Raw genomic sequence first — 19625 nt, 5'->3', positions numbered from 1 at the left:
TCCTGGATGAATACTTTTATGTTTTCAGCACCTGCATTTTTTTTAAAGAGTGACATTTTAAGTAGTAAGGCAAGATATATAAGCATTTAATTCGATTACTTTGAGTAAGGAGATTCAGTAGTCTCCTTGTTCCAAAATTCCACTTGCATATTTTTTCACTCAACTAAAACTTATACAGTTTTGCTTTGGTCTTTAATGTACTCCACATTAATAAGGCAAGGTTTAATAATGACTTCTACATAACAAAAAGAAATATCACAATTCTTTGTTATTCTTACACATAGCCTCCACAAACCTAATCTCCACAAACTTAGGGCTTCAGTAAGCATTTCCAAGTAGTATAAAATAATTATATATAACTCTCCATATATTTATAGTATATATAATATACTGTAACACAAGATGTTGAAACACAGAATGTTTTCGTTGATTTTCTGCAGAGTCCATGCCTAGCTCCAGCACAGCATTAACACGCCAAGTTTAGAGGTCTGGAAAGCTACTGCAGCATGACAAAAATATACTCCTGAAACAGTCAGTTTTGGCATCAAATAGTTCAGATTTTCCACGTACCTATGCATTTTTGAAAGTTGTTTCACGATATCTTTTGTGTCTCATAATAGCTAAAGTAATAAATACGATAGAAAAAAATAGTTCATGTTCTAAATCAAGCTGTTTAGTCAAAGTTTTTATCATAAAAAAGTGATCTATTTTCCTTTTTGAACAAAAAACTTGCAGTATGACTGCCGTCTGTTCCCCAAAGCATTTTCGCTAAATGTTTCATGTATATATTACCATATCTCTTTATATTAGTTGTCCACGTACAAACGGTATAAAATTCATTGATTTAAACCAGTGAAAAATCAGTAAAGAGCAATTACTTGGCGAGTGTGTAACCATATTCCTCTACGGCAAAGCATCACAAAAACACAATGGCACCATACAGCTGAAGCTCTTCTAAGTGGCAAAAATTTTGCAAGCTGTAGAAATATATGTCAGTGTAATCCTATTTTTAACAGAGTTATTTTGCTAGCTGTGCATACGTATCCATAGTTCAGAAATCACATCTGTAGAATAATTTTAAAACATAAGCCCAGACTAAGACAAGTAGTAAAATCAAAACCCTTTTGAAATCAAAGACAAATGTCCAACTGATTTTTCTAATGCTCATATTTCATTGTAGAAGTTTTGTCTTTGTACTTACGCATGCTTAATTATTATTTCAAAATATATTCAGTCTTCCTACTTCTTTCGCTTTGAACTACCTCATCAGCCATTTCACCAGTGACTTCAGTTTCTGGCCAATTTAATTTTCTCAGTCACTAACAAGCTGCACTGTTTACTTATGCCTCAGTACAATATGCTATTTATTATAGTTCAGAAAAGTGTTTCCCACTACGTCTTCTGAAGATCACATACTAAAACTAGTTCTAGTGGCTTCAAATTCTGCCAAATCATAGAATCACAGACTGTCAGGGGTTGAAAGGGACCTCAAAAGATCATCTAGTCCACCCCCCCTGCCACAGCAGGATCACCTACAGTAGGTCACACAGGAACACGTCCAGGTGGGTTTTGAAAGTCTCCAGAGAAGGAGACTCCACAACCTCCCTGGGCAGCCTGTGCCAGTGCTCTGTCACCCTCAGAGTTAAGCAGTTTCTCCTCATGTTGAGGTGGAACTTCCTATGACCAAACTTCACCAAATGACTTCACCGAAAGACCAAAATCGTGTTCTGACACCAAAGTTGTCCTTTTCCACCTAATAACAGCTTGATGAAAACTGCGCAAGGAAAACAGCAGCCTTGCACTATGGCTCTTGAAGCATCTTTGGTTCTGCTTCAGATGAGTTAAAACTCCCAGCTGTAGCTTTTCTAAGTCTCAAGGAGGAGCAGCAGCTTATACAAAAAGGCGAAGCCTTGGGTTTAGCAGGAACAGAGAATCTTCTGAGAGCAAAGAATCACATGCAGCCAGACTGATGTGCTGAGCTAGGGACAAGTAAAACTGAGTTTCTGACAGTGGAATCTTCGTGTTTGATATTTGGAGGAGCTAAGCATTTGTCAAGTCCAATATCTGGCTTTCTAACAAAGCAGCAAAAAGCTGAGGCCTCACACCGTATTTTGCTTAAGGAAAGAAAAGTACACATTTAATTTCACACCTGCACGCTGCACTTCTTGGATGGTGAAGGTCAGGTTGTAACTAGGGGAATGGCTCGGCAGCACATGCAAACACGCTCCGCTTGTCCTCTGAGCCAAGCGGAAGCAGTAGGCAAATACCGAGCCAGAGCCGACTGCTCCATGCACAGAGAGCGCAGCCTGTTCTGCTGGAGCCTGAACAGTATGTCAGAAGAAGGATCTCAAAACTAGCACCTGAGCGCCACGCAAGTCTGCGAAAAATTAAATGCTAAAGCACTTCTCACAGTCAGTTGTTATAATGTGAACTCTGAAGAGTTCAGAGCTCTTTTATAGTATGTAATTATATATTCAGACTGCTTGGTGAATCACTCTCAATCCAGACCCGAGAATTACTAAAATTAATCCAGGTTTAGCAATGTGAGCTAAGTGTTTTCAGGTCATCAGATATTTAGTTAGAACATACAGAACCACAGATACATATAAAAACTGTAAAATCTAACACTAAAGTATAACACTGACTGCTCATGAAAGCAACGAGCAACAAGTAAATAGAGAGAACAGCACCTGCAGTGAGTGCTACTGAAACAGCACACTAAGTCACTAGTAGGAAACAAAATCCACACATATTTGCGTAGTCTTACTCTGAAATAACGTGGTAATGGGCAATGCAGTATTGGCTCTTCTGTTCATTCACTCAAAGGAGTGAATAAGTGTGTGCAGTCTGTAGGAATTCAAAAATCCTTTTGTAGCTGGTTTGCATTATGAGCTCTAAAGCACACAATTTCTGGTAGAGCTGTACTTCAATGTCATTTCACAATGTTACACTTGTCTTAGCTTACACACTGAAAAAATTAAAATGTTCACATAAATAATGTCAGGCTTTTAAAGGGCATTAGAAATTTGGTGATGTAAATTAAGAGTGTATGTATTTTCTCTTCAAAGAATAATGACCGTTACAGATTCCCATTTAAAGCAGGAAACTAAATGAATGATTTCTCTGAACAACAAATGTCCATTATTTATAGACACTTAAGGAGACCACTTTAACACGTTTGAAATCAAGGTCACTTTAAAACGTAATTGAGATTACTTGCAACACAAGATCTATTTATTTCCTCTATATCATAATTCATTATAAGATTAAAACAAAAGGCTCACTCCATTATGAGGTTCTGCTAACAAGTTACAAACCAAGAAGTTTTTTAACTTAAAAGAGTATATTAGCGTAAGGGATAGTTTACACTTTATTTTAAATAAAGAAATACATCGGGAAAAATTAAGACTTAATACAGACCTAGGAGTAAATATGAACAGAAGAATTTTTTCGGATTTCTTCTATCTATTCAATTCAAAATACAGAATCACAGAATGGTTGAGGTTGGAAGGAACCTATAGAGATGATCTAGTCCCCAGGGCTAGTCCCCAGAAAACTGCTCAAGCAAACTGCTCCTGTGTCTGACCACCCTCACAGTGACAAAAATTTTTATGTTTACATGGAACACCTTGTATTTCAGGTTACACCCACTGCCTCTTGTCCTGCCATTGGATATCACTGAGAGGAGTCTGGCTCCATCTTCTTCACTTCCTCACCAAGATATCAGATCAGATTCCCCTGAGCCTTCCCTTTTCCAGGCTGAACAACCCCAACTCTCAGTCTCTCAAGTCCCCTCATAATTCCTGTGGTCCTTCGCTGGAGTCGGCCTAGTACGCCCACACCTACACTTTTCAGATTTCCTTTGTTCAGCTTACTGCTCAAAGCAAGGCAATAAAATGCATAAGAGTGCGACCTACATTAAGAAAGTCTAACATTTAATAACTAAAGATAGTTTTCACAACTTCTGCTCTGTGCAGCTTGCCTTCCTCTCTATTTTGTATGCAAAATGAAACAAGTACATCTATCAGTAAAATACTAACAGTAAAGTTTAAAGAAATGATGACTCAGGGGGCCGGTTAGCTCAGTGGTTTGAGCACGGTGCTGACAACAAAGACAACACTGATATCGCGGGTTCGATTCCCGCTCGGTCCTCATGTGTTGCCTGGTCTAGTCGAGAGGTGGCGTCCCTGCCCATGATAGGGAGGTTGGACTAGATGATCTCTAAGGTCCCTTCCAGCCTATGCCATTCTATGATTCTATGATTCTATGACTCATGTCATCAGAATAAGAGGCAACTACTGACCAAAATCAGCCTAGACAAACTTTTTCTCACAATCATATTAGTATGTGAAATATAATATTACTATTTTTTTACCATATTTTTTGTCAGATTTGGTGGGGGGATGTAAGAAAGGAAGGCTTTGTTCAAATAAGAGGGGATGTTCATTAGATAAAGTCAGTGATGGTATCCAAGAACTGTGGGGCTTTTAGGAAGATAATCATGATAGATGAAAGTGATATTTACCCAGCCTCACAACATACTTTCTCCTTCCAGCACTGCAAAACACTGAGTGGAGTTTTCCCCTCAAAAAATCCAAACACAAGAAGGAATATTATCCAGGAAAATTTAAGGGGTCTTACCTCCTTTACCAACCCATGAGTTCACAGAGTAACTCCATACTACTCATCATACATATACATACAAAAAATTAATTCAGCAGTCAGCATTACGAAACAACAAAAAAACGCATCTTTCTATAGCATCCATGAGAAACATGACAAAAAGCTTTCTGTAAAAAAGAAATAAGAAAAAAAATCAACTGTAACTAAATGGCTAGGGAAAAAACATATAACCTGTTGACTGCTGAGCTCTATAGTTTCCATTCAGATTAGAATTAACAAGTGACCAGTCTTGGTTTACTGTGAATGATGTGCCCTGTGACTTGCACGCTGCAGTATAAAGCTGCTACTTCTATTGCCAAATCTGTCCATTATGCTTTGGTTTAGACATGTAGCAAAAAAAGAAGAAAATAAAAAAAAACAAAAACAAAAAACCCCAAAGCAGTAATTGCTGTAAGCTGAAGGATACAATAACTTAGTTACCAAGTATCAAGAAAACATATTGAAACCCAAATTTGTCTAACTCAGGAAAAGACTTTATAATATGTGAATATCTTATCTTTTCCTTATTGAAATGCAGCTATCATTTCAGAAGAGTTTTATATGTTAATTTCCTACTTACAAAGAACCATGTATGCTTCCAGAAGGTGGTGACACTATACTTAGTAGACTGGAATGACTTCTTAGAAGATGAATACAGAGGGGAAAAAAACCAAACAAAACCAAACTAGCTCATCTCCTGCTAGGTGTTTCTTTTATTTGTCTTTAAAAGCACAGATGGGCCCCAGGCATTTGGAACAAAAATCCAGCTCGATGCAAACACAGATCCAGAAGAGCTGGCATGCAAACTACTAGAGGAGTGTGACCCGCTACAAACAGATGGGCCCAGATGTTATCCACCCAAGGGTGTTAGGAAAGCTGGCTGATGTTGTTGCAAGGCTGCTCTCCCCAGTCTTAAAGAAATTGTGGAGATTGAGAGAGGCCCCAGAAGACTGTAAGAAGGCTAATGTCACCCCCATCTCCAAGAAGGACTTAAAGGAGGACCCAGGAAATGATCAGTCCCTGGGAAATTATGGAAAAATCCTCTGGGGGGCTCTAACAAGTCAAATGAAGCATGTGATTGGGAAAAGCTACCATGAATTCATCAAGGACAAATTCTACTTGACAAACTTGATGACAAAGTAATCTGTTTGGTTCATGTGGGGAGAGTGGTGGACATTGCCTTCCTGGATGCCTCCAAAGCTTTTGATGCCATTCCCCACAGTCTCCTCCTAGAGAAACTGGTACCTTACAGTCTAGACAAGTGGTCCTTGCAGCGGGTGGGGAACTGGCTGACACCCAGAGGGTGGTGGTCAACAGCTCCTTTTCCATCTGGCAACCTGTCACAAGTGGGGTCACTCAGGGATACATATTGGGCCCAACACTGTTTAATATGTTCGTAAGTAATCTGGATGATAGGATCACATGTACCCTGATGAATTTTGCAAATGACATCAAACTGAGTGAGGAAATGGACAGTTTGGAAGGGAGAGCTACCCTGCAGGAGATCTGAAAAGGCTGAAAGAGTGGGCTAACAACCTTATGAAGTTCAACAAGGACAAGTGTAAAGTCTTGCACCTGGGAAAACATAATCCAGGAGTGCAGCACAGGCCAGGATTTACCCAGATGGAGAGCAGCTCTGTGGAAAGGGACCTGGGGATGCTGGTGCACAACAACATGAGAGAACAGTGGGCTGCTTTGCGACAAAAAGCCAACAGGCTGATGGGCTGCATCAACAAGAGCAGCTTGTCAGAGCACACTTGGAATACTGTGTTCAGCTTTGGTCCCCGCTGTGCCCAGATGTGGGCAGACTGGAGAGGCTCCAGAAAAAGGCCAAAGAGATGAAGAAAGGGCTGGGAAGCCTGCTATACAAGCAAAGACTGGGAGAACCGGCTTTGTTCAGCCTTGAGAAAAGAAGGGGAGAGAGGGGAGACCTTATCACCATGTTCCAGTACTTAAAGGGTGGCTTTGAAGATGAAGACTCCCTTTTTATAAGGAATCATGTAGAAAAGACAAGAGGTAAGGGGTACAAGTTTTCCTAGAGAGATTCCAACTGGACACAAGAGGAAAATTTTTCATAATGAGAACAACTGGCCATTGGAATAATCTCACGAGGAAAGTGGTGGATTCCCCAACACTGGACATATTTAAGATTTGGCTGCACAGGGTTCTAGGCCGTCTTGGCTAGATTGTGCCTTTCTCAAGATAGGTTAGACCAGGTGATCCTTGAGGTCCCTTCCAACCTGGCAGGCTACTATTCTCTTTATTTACCTTATATTCCCACATCAGTGAATAATTTTAGTATGTTTTGCTTTGAAAGCATCCAGGTATGTTTTCCATTCTGAGTTACACAGACCAGCTGACTTACCTAACAAGGTACCCTGCTGTACCACAAGTTCCCCTTTGGAAAGGGAAATTCCAACTCCATATTATTTAGTCTTAATTACTGACCTGTTAATTTAATTAGTTTCAATTTTGAAATTAAAATTTGTCTGTGGTTAAAAAAATTATTTTTCATGTAACAATAAGGTGGTTAATAAGAACAGAGTATGCATATAAAAAATGATCATATCTAAGCTAAGAATAAAATTCAGAGCTCACTGTTCTTGCAGCCTCAGTGCAAGATAATCTTTCTTAAATCTTCCAAAACTGACACACGAAATTGCAGGTCAAGGAGCACACATCTACAAGTGCAATAACACCAAGAATAAGAAAAATATAAATATAATTGGAGAAAAGTTAAAAAGACAGATTATGGAAGAAAAATTAAGAAGACATGCAGGTAACTGGAAAATGGCATAAACATAGCATGGGGTTACTAATGATACATCACTTCATCTAACACTTCATTAATCTAGAAAATGAATAAATAGCGGTTGTCTCACATCTGGACTTCATTTAAAATATTGCAATTTTCCACATGAGGACTTGTTAAATTCATGAAGATGAGCGTTAATAGAAGAATTAAAAATTGGCAAAGAACTGTCTGAGGGTAAATGAAAGGGAAGGCAATGCTGAAAAGCTGGAGCATCATCTGGAAGAAAAAGTTACAAGCACAGTTCTTTGATGCTCATTTTTTAAATTGGTTTAATAAAAAAAGAGGACAACTGTAGCACAGAAAAAGTGATCATAAAACTAGCCCTGAATAACGCCAAAAAGCAGATAACAAGGGTTCATTTTAACCACACAGGCAACAAGACTCTGGAGCAATCTTCAAGGGAGAAGTTGGGACAAACTTTTCCACATTCTTTTATTAATGAGTCTTGCTTAGTTTAAGATATCGTACCACTGAGAGAAAAGGTCCCTTACAGATTCTGTGAAAGTTTAAATAAGATTTTCTTTTCCTTTATTCTTCTGTACTTCCTTTGCAGAAAGCCTGGTGGCAGACACAGAGAAACTTCCTGCCAGTTCGTTGAATTGACAAATTAGTGAAGTATGCCTTGCTCTTGATCCCAAGAGCACTAACAGGTTTGACCAACAAAGCATATTGGCAGACATTTGTGCTGATATTAGGACAGGGCAACAGAAACAAAGTAGGTGAATTCAAGTGGAAAAAAAAAAAAAATCATTATGTTGCCACCAATGACAAAGGCAGCTAAAGTAAAGTTACAGGCAGAAGCCTGAAAGACAAGAGCTCTGCACTGCACAGCCTGAGGAAAACCGTCTAGAAGCCTGTTGTTACATCAAGCATTTGGAGACACACAAACACTACACTGAAAAAAAAAATCTGCTTAATAAACCCACAAAATAATCTATTAACTTCCATTCTGAAATAAGCATACAAAGAACTGAATTTCAGTAACAAAGTTGTAACCTTCTGGCTCTAATGATGAGCATATCACAGGATGGATCTATTAAGGAACACATAGAGGGAAAGGTGCTGCCCAAGTCTTAACCTCTCATTTTTGGTTTTTTTTTCCCCTCTAAAAAACCTATAATCTACAACTTGTATTTTTCTGATTTCAGGTCTACTTTGATTTGAAAGGAATGTTTTTGACCTCCGAAGGAAGTATTTGGCACTTTCAAACAATACATTACTACCCTTTGGTCTCTAACTGTAGTTTTGATTACCTGAATGTTCTCAGGAGCTTATGACAACAAGGAAGAAGCTATGTATTACTTTTTTAGTGGAAATCATTAATAATGAATTATTCTTAGAAATTAAACAAAAAGGAACTCTTGTTTCCCACTGTAACAGTTTGCAATACAGCTGAATTGTATTTAACTGATGGGAGCCTTGGATGCTTTAAGTCCAAGCACATGTATATGTTACCTTTCAATGCACAGAGATGGAGACAGTCACAACTATAATGCAGAAAAAAGAAGTCTAAGCAGGAAATTTCTTGTGTCTTATTTTATAAGCAAATAAATCTATTGTATAGAGAGGTAAGTAAATGTATGCACTCCTCACATATTATGCAAACTACTATTTAGAATGTAATTTTCTTGAAACAGCTCTGCTGTTTCACATCACGGCCTAGTGTTATTCCAGTCATTTATACAGCATTTAACATGATTTTGTGTGAGAAACACCATTTAATATAATACACTAAGTTACACTGAAGTTTCTTAATTTTATTTGGGCAAAGTTCTTTGCCTGAGGTGCATAAATTGTTCAATTTTTAATAATCTGTGATCTTAACAGAATTTTCATCCTCCTCTCTTTTTTCTAGTTATATTGTTTTGGGAAAATTTCTTCCTGTTTTGTTATGCTAAAGGAATAATGTACCTCTGCATTAGTGTAAAAACAGAGATAGGTATTGCCAAAATAAAATTCAGAAAAATTCTGCAAATCACAAGAGTTCACAGAAGAGATAGATGGACCCTTTGAGAACAGTATGGTGTAAGCAAAGAGGGACTAAACTCCTCCAACTTTTTCCTACTTATCCTGGCAGGGGTTAGCTGGTAAAGTTGCTAAAATGTTCTCAGATGCCTCAAGTCTTCATTCTGAAACAGAGTACTCAAATTGAGGAATATCCTACACATTAAGTTTTAATGTTTAACAGTTGTTATTGGGCAAAACTCTAGATTATCTCAGCTTTTTCTTCCTATTTTTAAATAATGGTCTTGTTACTGCACCATTACATTTCATATTCATCAACAAAAACCGACATACAGTGAAATGCATGCTCCAGTAGCTGTCATTTACCTTTACCAGACTTAATGTCCCCAACAAAAAACACATTCCAAATACTTAGGAAATAAGTTAGAACTCCCATATCCCCTCAAACATCAGAGCCAAATTTCCTCTAATAAAGAGTCACTGGAGACACATCCCAAAGGAAGTGTGAAATGCTCTTAAATAGTGAAAGTGAAGAACAAAGTATATCTTCTGTGTCACCAATCACTTTAAACACCAGCTATACAGTGCTGGAAAATGAAGCTCATTTCAATTTCTCATAGAGTTCAATAAGTAAATAAAAACCTAAATAGGGTAAACGTGTGTGCCTACACATAGACTACAAAAAACAAACAAACAAACCAACAGGATTTCACCCCTGAAATGACCTAAAAACGTTCTTGTTCTTAATGCCACCTTGAATCTTAATTAACTTTGCTTTGATCAGATTAAATGTTTTAAAGTCCATGTGCCAATACCCTCACCACCGGCACAGGCTTCCCTTGTTTAGTAATAAACAGCAAGTGGTATCTTCCTAAACAGAAGAACAGACATGAGCACTGGTTTATAAGATGTAAATGTACCTTACAGATCTGAATTTTTATTTACAAAGAATTATCATTTCATATCAGTAGTTCTTTTTTTTTCTGGTTTATAAAGAAAAAAATAATTTCACAGAGTATAGAGACTTTAGCATGCATGCATTACCCCAACTAATGTAAGATTTTTAATGTTCATGATCAAGCACACAGTTGTTATGCCATCCCATATGGCAAATCTATGATTTGGTTCTAGAAATGGGTTATCTTCAGGTTTAAAAGCACCATCTGCTCGTAATGATACTACCAGCAAAACTGCCGTGATAAAAAATAAATTAAAAAAAAAAAATTAATCCATAAGTGATGGTAAAATCTAAAGCCCAGGAGAAATTCTGAAGTCATGACGACTCTTACAGAGAGCACAACAGAAATGCCAGTGAGCTTTTAAGAAAAGGTGATCAGGTTTGAATTAGCCTTAGTCCCACTTCAGCCCCCACTTTGTGCAATGAATAATGAATAAGTAAGATTGATGAAAGGAAAGGCAACACGGGGGTTAAAATAAGAAGAATGGGGAGAAAATTTGGGTTTTTATTACTCCGAGTTCTTAAAAATCTGATAGAGGTTTCAGAAATTCAAGCGAAATAACTCCTTTTCTCTCCAGTAATGCAAAGAATCTAGTCTTGCTAAATAATCTTCAGAAATGTATGGTATGCATTGGCAGAGTAAACAATTTTTTCATATTATCAAATTAAAACTCTGTAAAGCCATCAAAATCGAAAATTTTGCAAGAAAGCTTTTGTCACAAAACCAAAAACAAAGGAAATCTTTATTGCTGTTCTACATTACTTGAACTTTCTGCCAATTAATTGATTTAGCAATCCAGTATGATAAGAAAGTCGCAAAATAAAAACTATTCTTTTCTTGCTTCAAGGGAGACTTTTCAAGTATTTTCTTTAACAGTTTGCAAATCAATCTTCAGCATTAAGAAGCCATTGTGCAGAAGCATGGAATTATTTCCTCGTACTCAGTGACTGTATCTGCAAGTCTTCCGCTGATGTAAGAAAAAACCCCCAACTTTGAAGTCTTTATCTCTGTACAATTAATAAACTTCAGGTCCCTATAGCAAATTAAGTTACTCTTTTTCATGTTTCATTTGACATGCAAGTTTCTTTACTCAACCTCCTTCTCCAAGATCTGTTCAGTCTTTTATTTTAATATGTTCCCTCAGTACAACCACCTAAAATATGAAACTGTTTGCAGACATGAATAAAAGTGGTATTTTTCAAATATATTCTAATATAGTAGAAATTAGATCAGCTTCCCTATATATTAATATTTAGGTTCTCAAATTAGAAGCTTATAAGAAAATAACTGAAAACACAGCCAAAATGTGGTCTATTGATGACCAAACAAAATAAGAATATGGCCTCAGCAACTACACCATTATGCAATAGATATCAATGAAAGTTATCTAAACCTACAATCAAAAACTCATGTCCTCTTCTCTATTACTTAACATTTTCATTAATGAGAATAAAATCTGCAATTGTAGTGGCAAAATCCAGCAAATTTTCATTATACTGTCTTTCACAGGGTAGTCTACTCCTACGATCAGTTGCATTTCTGCAGCAAACTTTCAACACTTAAAGTCTTGAAAAAGTCAGTTTGAGAATTTAAGTAGTGGATGTTTTCAGGGCAGGAGAGCAGGGCAAATTAGGATAAATAAAGTAAACATAACAGAAAAGCACACAGGAAGAAGCCATTAGCAAATTGAAGGAGATCTTTCTGAACTCTATTCCAAAACAGTTCTCCTGCCTAAGACTAATCCCATCATCTCTCTTGCATGTGCGTGGAAACCCTCTTCTCCAGCCTTTGGCCATGCTCTTTCCCCTTTCTACCACTCTGCTTATCTCCTTCAACTCCCACCTCCCAGCAACTCTCCGTTCTCACCCCTTCAAGCTTTTTCTGCCCTTCCTGCAACAAACCCACCCCCTTTCCTTACCAAAAGAAATAGAAGGGATATGATGAAGTTTTAAAATAGCAGCACTTCCCCAGTCCTCCACCTTTCAGTGACAAGAAGGCTCTGAAACTGGAGGGGGAACCTGTGCAAGACAGTTTGGCTTTGCAAGTTCTCACACTTTTATATGGTAGCTTAAATTGGCTACAGCTAAAAAAAAAAACAAACCAAAAAACAAAAAACAAACCAAAACATGGAGAAGCTGAGCAAACAGCCAAAATAGCCTGTCTGTTATGGGGCACAATCAAATTCGTGTTGCAGCCGTCTTCAGCCTGGTAAATTAACATGCTGCCATGTAATTTTTCTCAAGACAAATGGAAAAAAAAAAAAGAAAAAGCATAGATGACATTTGGATAAAGTCTACTGGCATAATCCAATATAAGATAATTATCTATTTCTGCAATATTCAAATGCACACAATGCAGTTAACACGGTACTGTACCTCATTTTGAAGTTCATCACCGCTTTTGGTAGAAGCGAGCATCTCATACAAAGTACAGCAGAGGTCTTCTGTTGTTGGCCCTCCAGGGGTACTTCCTTGAGATTCATTCAGATACTTTGCAACTTCGCACCATAAAAAAGAATCATCTATTTTTTCCAAAGACTTGAGATCAGATTTCTCATCAGAGTAATTCTGTAAGTGATTCAGCTGGTTATTGAGAAATTTGTTATAATCTAAGCTTATATTTTTTTGTGCATCAGTCTCACCATTCACAGGCAGCTCCTCAGAGTGATCCAAATCATGCATGTCAAATGAAAACACTATATTTTTACCAAAGACGACTCTGTTATCACCATTTTGCTCTTCAGCCATCTGTATGAGGGCTGTAAGCTGTTCTTCAGTGAAGTGAGAAGCAATCCGACATGTGGCATTACAAGCCGCAGTAGCAGATGACGATGGAAATGGCCCAAACATCTGCTTGATCGCCTTTGTCTCATCATGACCAACACATTCTTTCCTGTGAAATGTCTTAAAGAGAAAAACAGCTCCGCTTTCAATCGCTTCTTGTCCATTTTCAGCTCCAACTGTTAACAAAACCAAAACCAAACGTAACTTTACACACTCCAAACTAACTCTTTCATCGCCTATAACATAACTGTATTCAATTTCTTACTGCAAGTCTCAATAGAGATGTGAAATGAAGACCATAATAACAAGTAGTAACTGTTGCAAGGTCCTGAATTATAAAAGGTATATGATAATAAAGCATCTGTCTTCATTATCCTTCTACTTAATAGAAATTCATGTTAAGAATTACCAAAGCTGTCTTATTCTTCCGAGTTAAAGAAAAAACTTGCCTGAGGTCTTAAACTCACAAAAGTATATTTAAGAGCTTTTTAAAGGTAACAAATTTCCACTTTGTCTCATTGTTTATTCACTGCCTAATCTGAATATTCATAATATACTAAACATACTGAACTCAGCTGGGAATTACTACATTTTTGCAGTACTTCCCAGTAGAATTACTACAGAATGTGTAGTAGTTAGAAAAATTACCTAAAAGGAATTAAGCAAATGAATGCATGAATTTATTTACAAAATATCATGTTATGCAAATAAATACATTATTAAAGAAAAACAAGAATTTATCTCTTAGAAAAATATTCACTAAGGTAGTCAAGGAAAACATAAGCAAAATGACCGTATACCAAAACACAATGTCACTACTAGACAAAACCAGCCAGGAAACTCAATTTTTTTTGTTTTGTTTTATATGAGTAGCTCACTCCAATCTTTTTAGTAGAATAAACATGTCTTCCAAGTCTGCATAACTTCTAAAACATCTCAAAAGCTTACCGTGGAGATTTACAAGTTGCCACTGTCAAGATGCCTTTATTGGCTCAATGTTTTAGCTACCAAGATCAACTGGCAGAACTCCAGCTGAGAACCATACAATTTAAGTGATAACACTTGTGATGAACCGCTGGTATGGCTAATTCAAAAGAGCTATTAAAACAAACTAATCATTTTAAAAGGAATAATATTACAATTCTTTCAAAACTCTCCAAATGGCACTTCTGACAGCGAATGTGGCTGTCCTCTTTCCAGTAATCCAAACTGCCTTGCGCCTGCCTCTGCATACTTCTGTTACTCAGTTACAGGTCTATACATTTGCGGTGCTATTCTCATTTTCTGTCAATTAAAAGCACCAAAATCGGTGGGAAGACTCTTAATTACTTTGGCATTGTCATTTGTAACTTGATTCAACTTAGGTTAGGTTTAACCCAAGGAAGACCCAGGTTGGGGGTTTTTTTTATCCCCACAATGTAACAGGAAAGGGGAAAAAAAAATCCAACATGAGCAGATGGAACAAGGCTGAGCAGCTAGAAACACAACATAAACAGAGCTGCTTAAAAATTTAGTATTTCTCTTGAATTTCCCTGTTGTGCACTTTGAAATGCTGAAAGTTCACGGAGAGAACTGGAAGTGATGTTTATAGGTTAAATAGATACCTACATATGGAAGATAGGTAATAGAAAGCTACACACATACAATATATATTTACATATATCTCAAAAGGAAAAGGTGGTTCAGCTTCTCTCTCAGCATTAGATCTGTAGGAATTACAGGGTCAAAAAACAACCACTCAACATTTAAAAACTTAATAGACCTAAGTTTGGCTGCATGAACCTTACTCATATTCCTAACATACAAATGCACATAATGATTTCAAGTCCCTTGTGTCAGAACAGAAGTACACATTACTAAGACTTGTACTGAAGGATTTGATAAAAGGCTCTTTGGTTTATTATGTGGTAATGCTCCTTTATTACCAACATCTCCTATTCATTGTTTTCCCCTCTCCACTCCACCAAGCAAAAATTTACCACTATTACTTTCAAGTTATTTGATTTGCTTTACCTACTCACCACAGTAGGCCTTCTGTTAAAGTTTGGGGGGGGAATATAGGAAAAAAGACAGTTTTTGCATCCATCTTCAGCAAAAAGTGAAAATTTAAAAATATTAAAAAAAAAATAAATCACACAGCTAATACTCATTTCCGTCATTAATACAGAAAACACAAATACATCAAATTATCACAGATAACACCTGCAGCTAAGAATAGCAATTACTTCCTTTGCTTGTAACATTTTTTCCCAGCCATTTTTTCCTACTTGCTATACTACACATGGTCTTACTTTTTATATCGCAAACTCTGCAGTCATCACATCTTTGACAGCCTCAACTTAGCCAACATTTTACTCCAATTCATCTTAGCATTAAACTAGACAGAGTGTATATTTAAAACAACTACATAGATCCTCTCAATCAATATGGACTGCCCTTTTTCCAACTTGAGGCCCTGACAGCTGATGCAAAAATCACTTCCCGTCTTGCACAACTTTCCCCCAAACCATGCGTATTGCATGTGCCAGCTGAAATCTGTGCCCTGAAGCAGAGGTACCCGAATTGGGGCAGAGAGGCGGCCCTTCCTAGAGACCTGTCTCAAAGACAGGCAGCCACATGCTTAACTTCTGGACTGAAGCAGTTAAAAGTCTGCTAAAAGCACAAAAGCTCAATGATTTGTATTAGATTTTAAAAAAAAAAAAAAATAGGACCAAATTTGTAAAAATAACAGTTACGTCACTAATATGGAGGGAATTGACCACAAAGCAAAGTTCAGAACGTGCATCATCAGATGAGTTTAGGGCACTTTTGTCAGTCATTTTAGAAATATTCAAAATTCTTCTGATGACTCACTAAAGCAACAGCCATTCACACCATCAGTAGCTTTAACAGGCAACTTCTGCACAACCGTACAGTACAACTGACTACAACATACTGAACATGAATAACCTGTCTAGCCTTTTTTGAAAGTCTGTTTAGATATTTGCTTCATTCTCAATTTGCTGGTTATTTTCAAAAGAACTGTCAAGAAACAGAATCAGAAGTGAGGCGGGTTTGCATTTATATTGTGATGAAAATCTCTGATCAATAATGCCAAAAAAAAAAGCGCAAATGTATTAATTCTTTCAGAGTTTTTACATAGAGTTCTACTGGAGATACTTGAATCAATCAGAAAAGAAGAAAATATACCTTTTAGATTTAAATGAAAAATTCTTAATTATTTAATGGCTAGAGCTTGAGCCATGTGCTCAGTTTATGAGCTGATGAAGATAACTTCTAAAACTAATTCAGTCAGCTTGTGGTGTTTGCAGGCTATCAATCAAAAATTGTTTCCAATCAAAACAAATTTTCATACTTTGATTGCCATAATGCATTTGTTTTAAAAGCTTAATTCCAGATGAGTGTGGTTTATTATTTATTTGTCTACAACACTAAACACTTCTTGTATATTATGCTTTTTACATTTTTATGTGCCTCTGTAGCAGTCTTATTTTTCATTACACTAATCACGTGGAATTAAAGCAGAAAACACCAAGACTGTTCCTTTCTCAGAGTAATACCATTTCAAAAAAAGCTGTTGCTTTTGCTTACCAAAGGTCTAACACAAACTATACCACACACTATACAACAATACTATCAAAAATTAACAATATCCACATAAAAACAGATCATAGTTCAAAAACTAAAAAAAATAAGGAGAAGACCAAATTGTGCATATACATATCAGATTAAGTGGAGCTTTAAAAATATTTCAGGGCAAGTCTGACATTATGGTAGAACTAAAACTGTACCAGTCTGCAAAGTATACAGGCAGAAGGCAGTTTGGAAAAAAATATCCCTACAGTACAGTATATAATTAAACTACTAGAGAATGGAAACGTACCTATTTGTCTTGCAGCTTGTAATATAGTTTTTAAGTCACCATTTATGGTTTGGTGTTCTTTTTTGTCCAAATTGTCATCAACGAATTTTACTATCTTCTTCCAGGTAAGATCAGACTTCAGCAACTGTTCATGTAGTTTTGATCTTTTAGCCTGAAAATGCAAAATATTTGGGGTTTGTTCTATTTCTTTCAAATTACCATATGGATGTTCCTTTAAAATTAAACACAAGATAAAACCACATCTTTCCAACTGCATTCAGTCAGTATGCAGCAACAATTGCAAGGTTGCCCTATTACCGGTTCTTTACACTCTTTCTGAGTGTAAAGGATACACACAAGCATGCTCTCTCACTACTTTATACTCTTTCCGAGGCTGAATTATCTGTAAAGCTGAACTCCTGCAACTTCAAGAGATTTACTGCTCCCAAGATTCCAAATTCATTCCACATTACAAGTTTCCACAATGCATCTATTGCTTTAATCCATTATTTCTTGAGGGGAAAAAAAATGTACCTAAATTCAGTATTACCAGATTTATTCTAAATATTCCCTCAACAAGAGTCCGAGGTGAACTTAATATTCGAAAGGAAATGTTTGGCTCGCCAGCTCTGCATAAGCTCAGAGTTAAAAACATACCAGCTCAACTGAACTTCCTGAAAGATGAAAAAACAGGGCTGTGCTAACAGAGCCAAGCAACACATCCACATAGGACGATTGTAAGGGCCTGGCATAAACCACAGAGCTACAGTAGATTTGACTCTGAGTGAGGACACTATGAAGGAATGCAAAGAAAACTACACACTCTCCCAGTCTTGCTTGCCTGCTCTTATAAAATAGCAACGCAAACAAAGAAAGTAAATAATTCTTACTATATACAATTATTCTTTGGAAGAGAAAAAATAATGTTTACCGTTAAGTCAGCTAATTCTTCACTGTAATCCTCATGTTTAGTGACATTTGAAAAGGAGCGTAAAGCGCCTGTAAGACGAGGCAAGGCCATCTGTTACTCATTCAGTGATCCATAGGATGAGAAATCAAATCCCAGTTCAAGCACCTAGATGAGAACAAAACAAATAACATGGCTTTTTTAATGCTATAAATACAAACTCGCATCACAAGCTTGAAAGACCTGTTTGAGCAAGCACAGCTTGGCTGGCACTTCGGTTAAACAAGTTAAAAAAAAAAGAAATCTCTTTCTCAAAATGCTGATAATCAAGATTGGACAGAAGGGAGGTGAAAGGCACAGAGCACAGGCGAGACATGGTAACACACAGAGGTCACTCAGCAGGTCCTTCAACTCTTCCCCAAAGAAAAGTTATGAGCAATGAGGCAAGGTGGCAATTATGCCTTTAGCACCACTAAGACAAGAGTATTACAGTGAAATCCACGTAACTGAACTTTGGCTCAAAACAGCAGTGAGTGATTACAACCTACGGGAAGATTTTCTCTGAGCCAGCCCACACTGGGAGCTTTTGGGTCAGGAACGTGCCTCCCAGTGCTGATGCGGGGGCATCATCCTTCCTGACAACCACTTCAACCATTTTTAACCAGCAAAACAGGCAAAGAAAATGATGAGAGGAAAAAATCATTGTAATACGCACAGTGCTGAAGTATTATAAAAGGGCTGCCAGAAAACTGAAGAAAAAAGAAAATAAAAGTATGCCTCGGGATGTTTTCATCTCACAGCCGGGAGCACACATGCAGATTTCCACAGCGCGGGGCTCTCTCCAGGACTACAACCTATCTCAGTGCAATCTTATTTCCTCTGTAAAATAAGGTCGTATCTATACAGCAAAAAAAAGCTGTTCTCCATCTCAACTTGCACTGGTTCCAAGGCTTTTACTGAAACTATTCCCAAAGTTGTTTAATTTCAAAAGGTGCCCACTGCTGAACTGGTATCTATACAGCAAAAAAAAGCTGTTCTCCATCTCAACTTGCACTGGTTCCAAGGCTTTTACTGAAACTTGTATAATTTGTATAAGTTGTATAATTTCAAAAGGTGCCCACAGCTGAACTGTTTAATGAACAACTACAGTCTCAGAGGGTAGCAGGTAGATACAGATTTAGACTATTTTTTGAAACAATTAATGACACCATTACAAAACTAATGTTCTGCATCATTCTTAGCATGCCTGAAGACCATCAGCCATCTAGAATTTAAATAACTTCAAACAGTTAGTAAAATAACTTTTTTTCCCCTCTTGACAGCCATATGCTGTACAGAACTCCCAGCTTTAATCCAATTATACTTAATATTTTTCTCCATTTAGCAATTGTATTTTAGCTATCAACTTTGCAAAACAGCACAAAACCAAATCTAGATGCAGTGTTCCACTCACAGAGAAATGTCACTGACTTGTCAAGTCTGCTGGTTTTCCCACCACACATTAAGATGCTTTTTGAGAAAGGGTATCACAACATCTGGTATTTTGGAGACAAATGTTACAACAATGAAGCTACAAAATGTGGAAATAAAAAAACAAAATCTTTACCTGCGAAGAGGATAGAGAAGACATGTTCAAATTCAAACCAAGAAGCAGAGCCACACAACTCTGCAG

The 19625-nt window shown here is 37.1% G+C and overlaps 1 protein-coding gene across 1 annotated transcript in view; it reads right to left on the bottom strand.

Annotated features, from left to right (window-relative positions):
- The window catches only part of LOC104271168 (activating signal cointegrator 1 complex subunit 3-like), a gene marked incomplete at its 3' end in the record, with an annotated part of 32114 nt that extends 13991 nt beyond the window's left edge, over window positions 1–18123 (bottom strand). Inside the window, exons 1-3 of the mRNA XM_009865763.1 lie at window positions 17978–18123; window positions 17068–17218; window positions 12777–13360 (exon numbers count right to left, since the gene is read on the bottom strand). Of these exons, the coding sequence (XP_009864065.1) occupies window positions 12777–13360; window positions 17068–17218; window positions 17978–18067 (825 nt within the window). The remainder of the gene's footprint in view (window positions 1–12776; window positions 13361–17067; window positions 17219–17977) is intronic.
- Between the last annotated feature and the right edge of the window lie 1502 nt (window positions 18124–19625).

The sequence above is a fragment of the Apaloderma vittatum genome, unplaced genomic scaffold (genome assembly GCF_000703405.1).
Source record: "Apaloderma vittatum isolate BGI_N311 unplaced genomic scaffold, ASM70340v1 scaffold8013, whole genome shotgun sequence".
NCBI classification, from domain to species: domain Eukaryota; kingdom Metazoa; phylum Chordata; class Aves; order Trogoniformes; family Trogonidae; genus Apaloderma; species Apaloderma vittatum.
The sequence above is the reverse complement of the archived record's forward strand: the minus strand, read 5'-3'. Positions and strand labels throughout refer to the sequence as shown.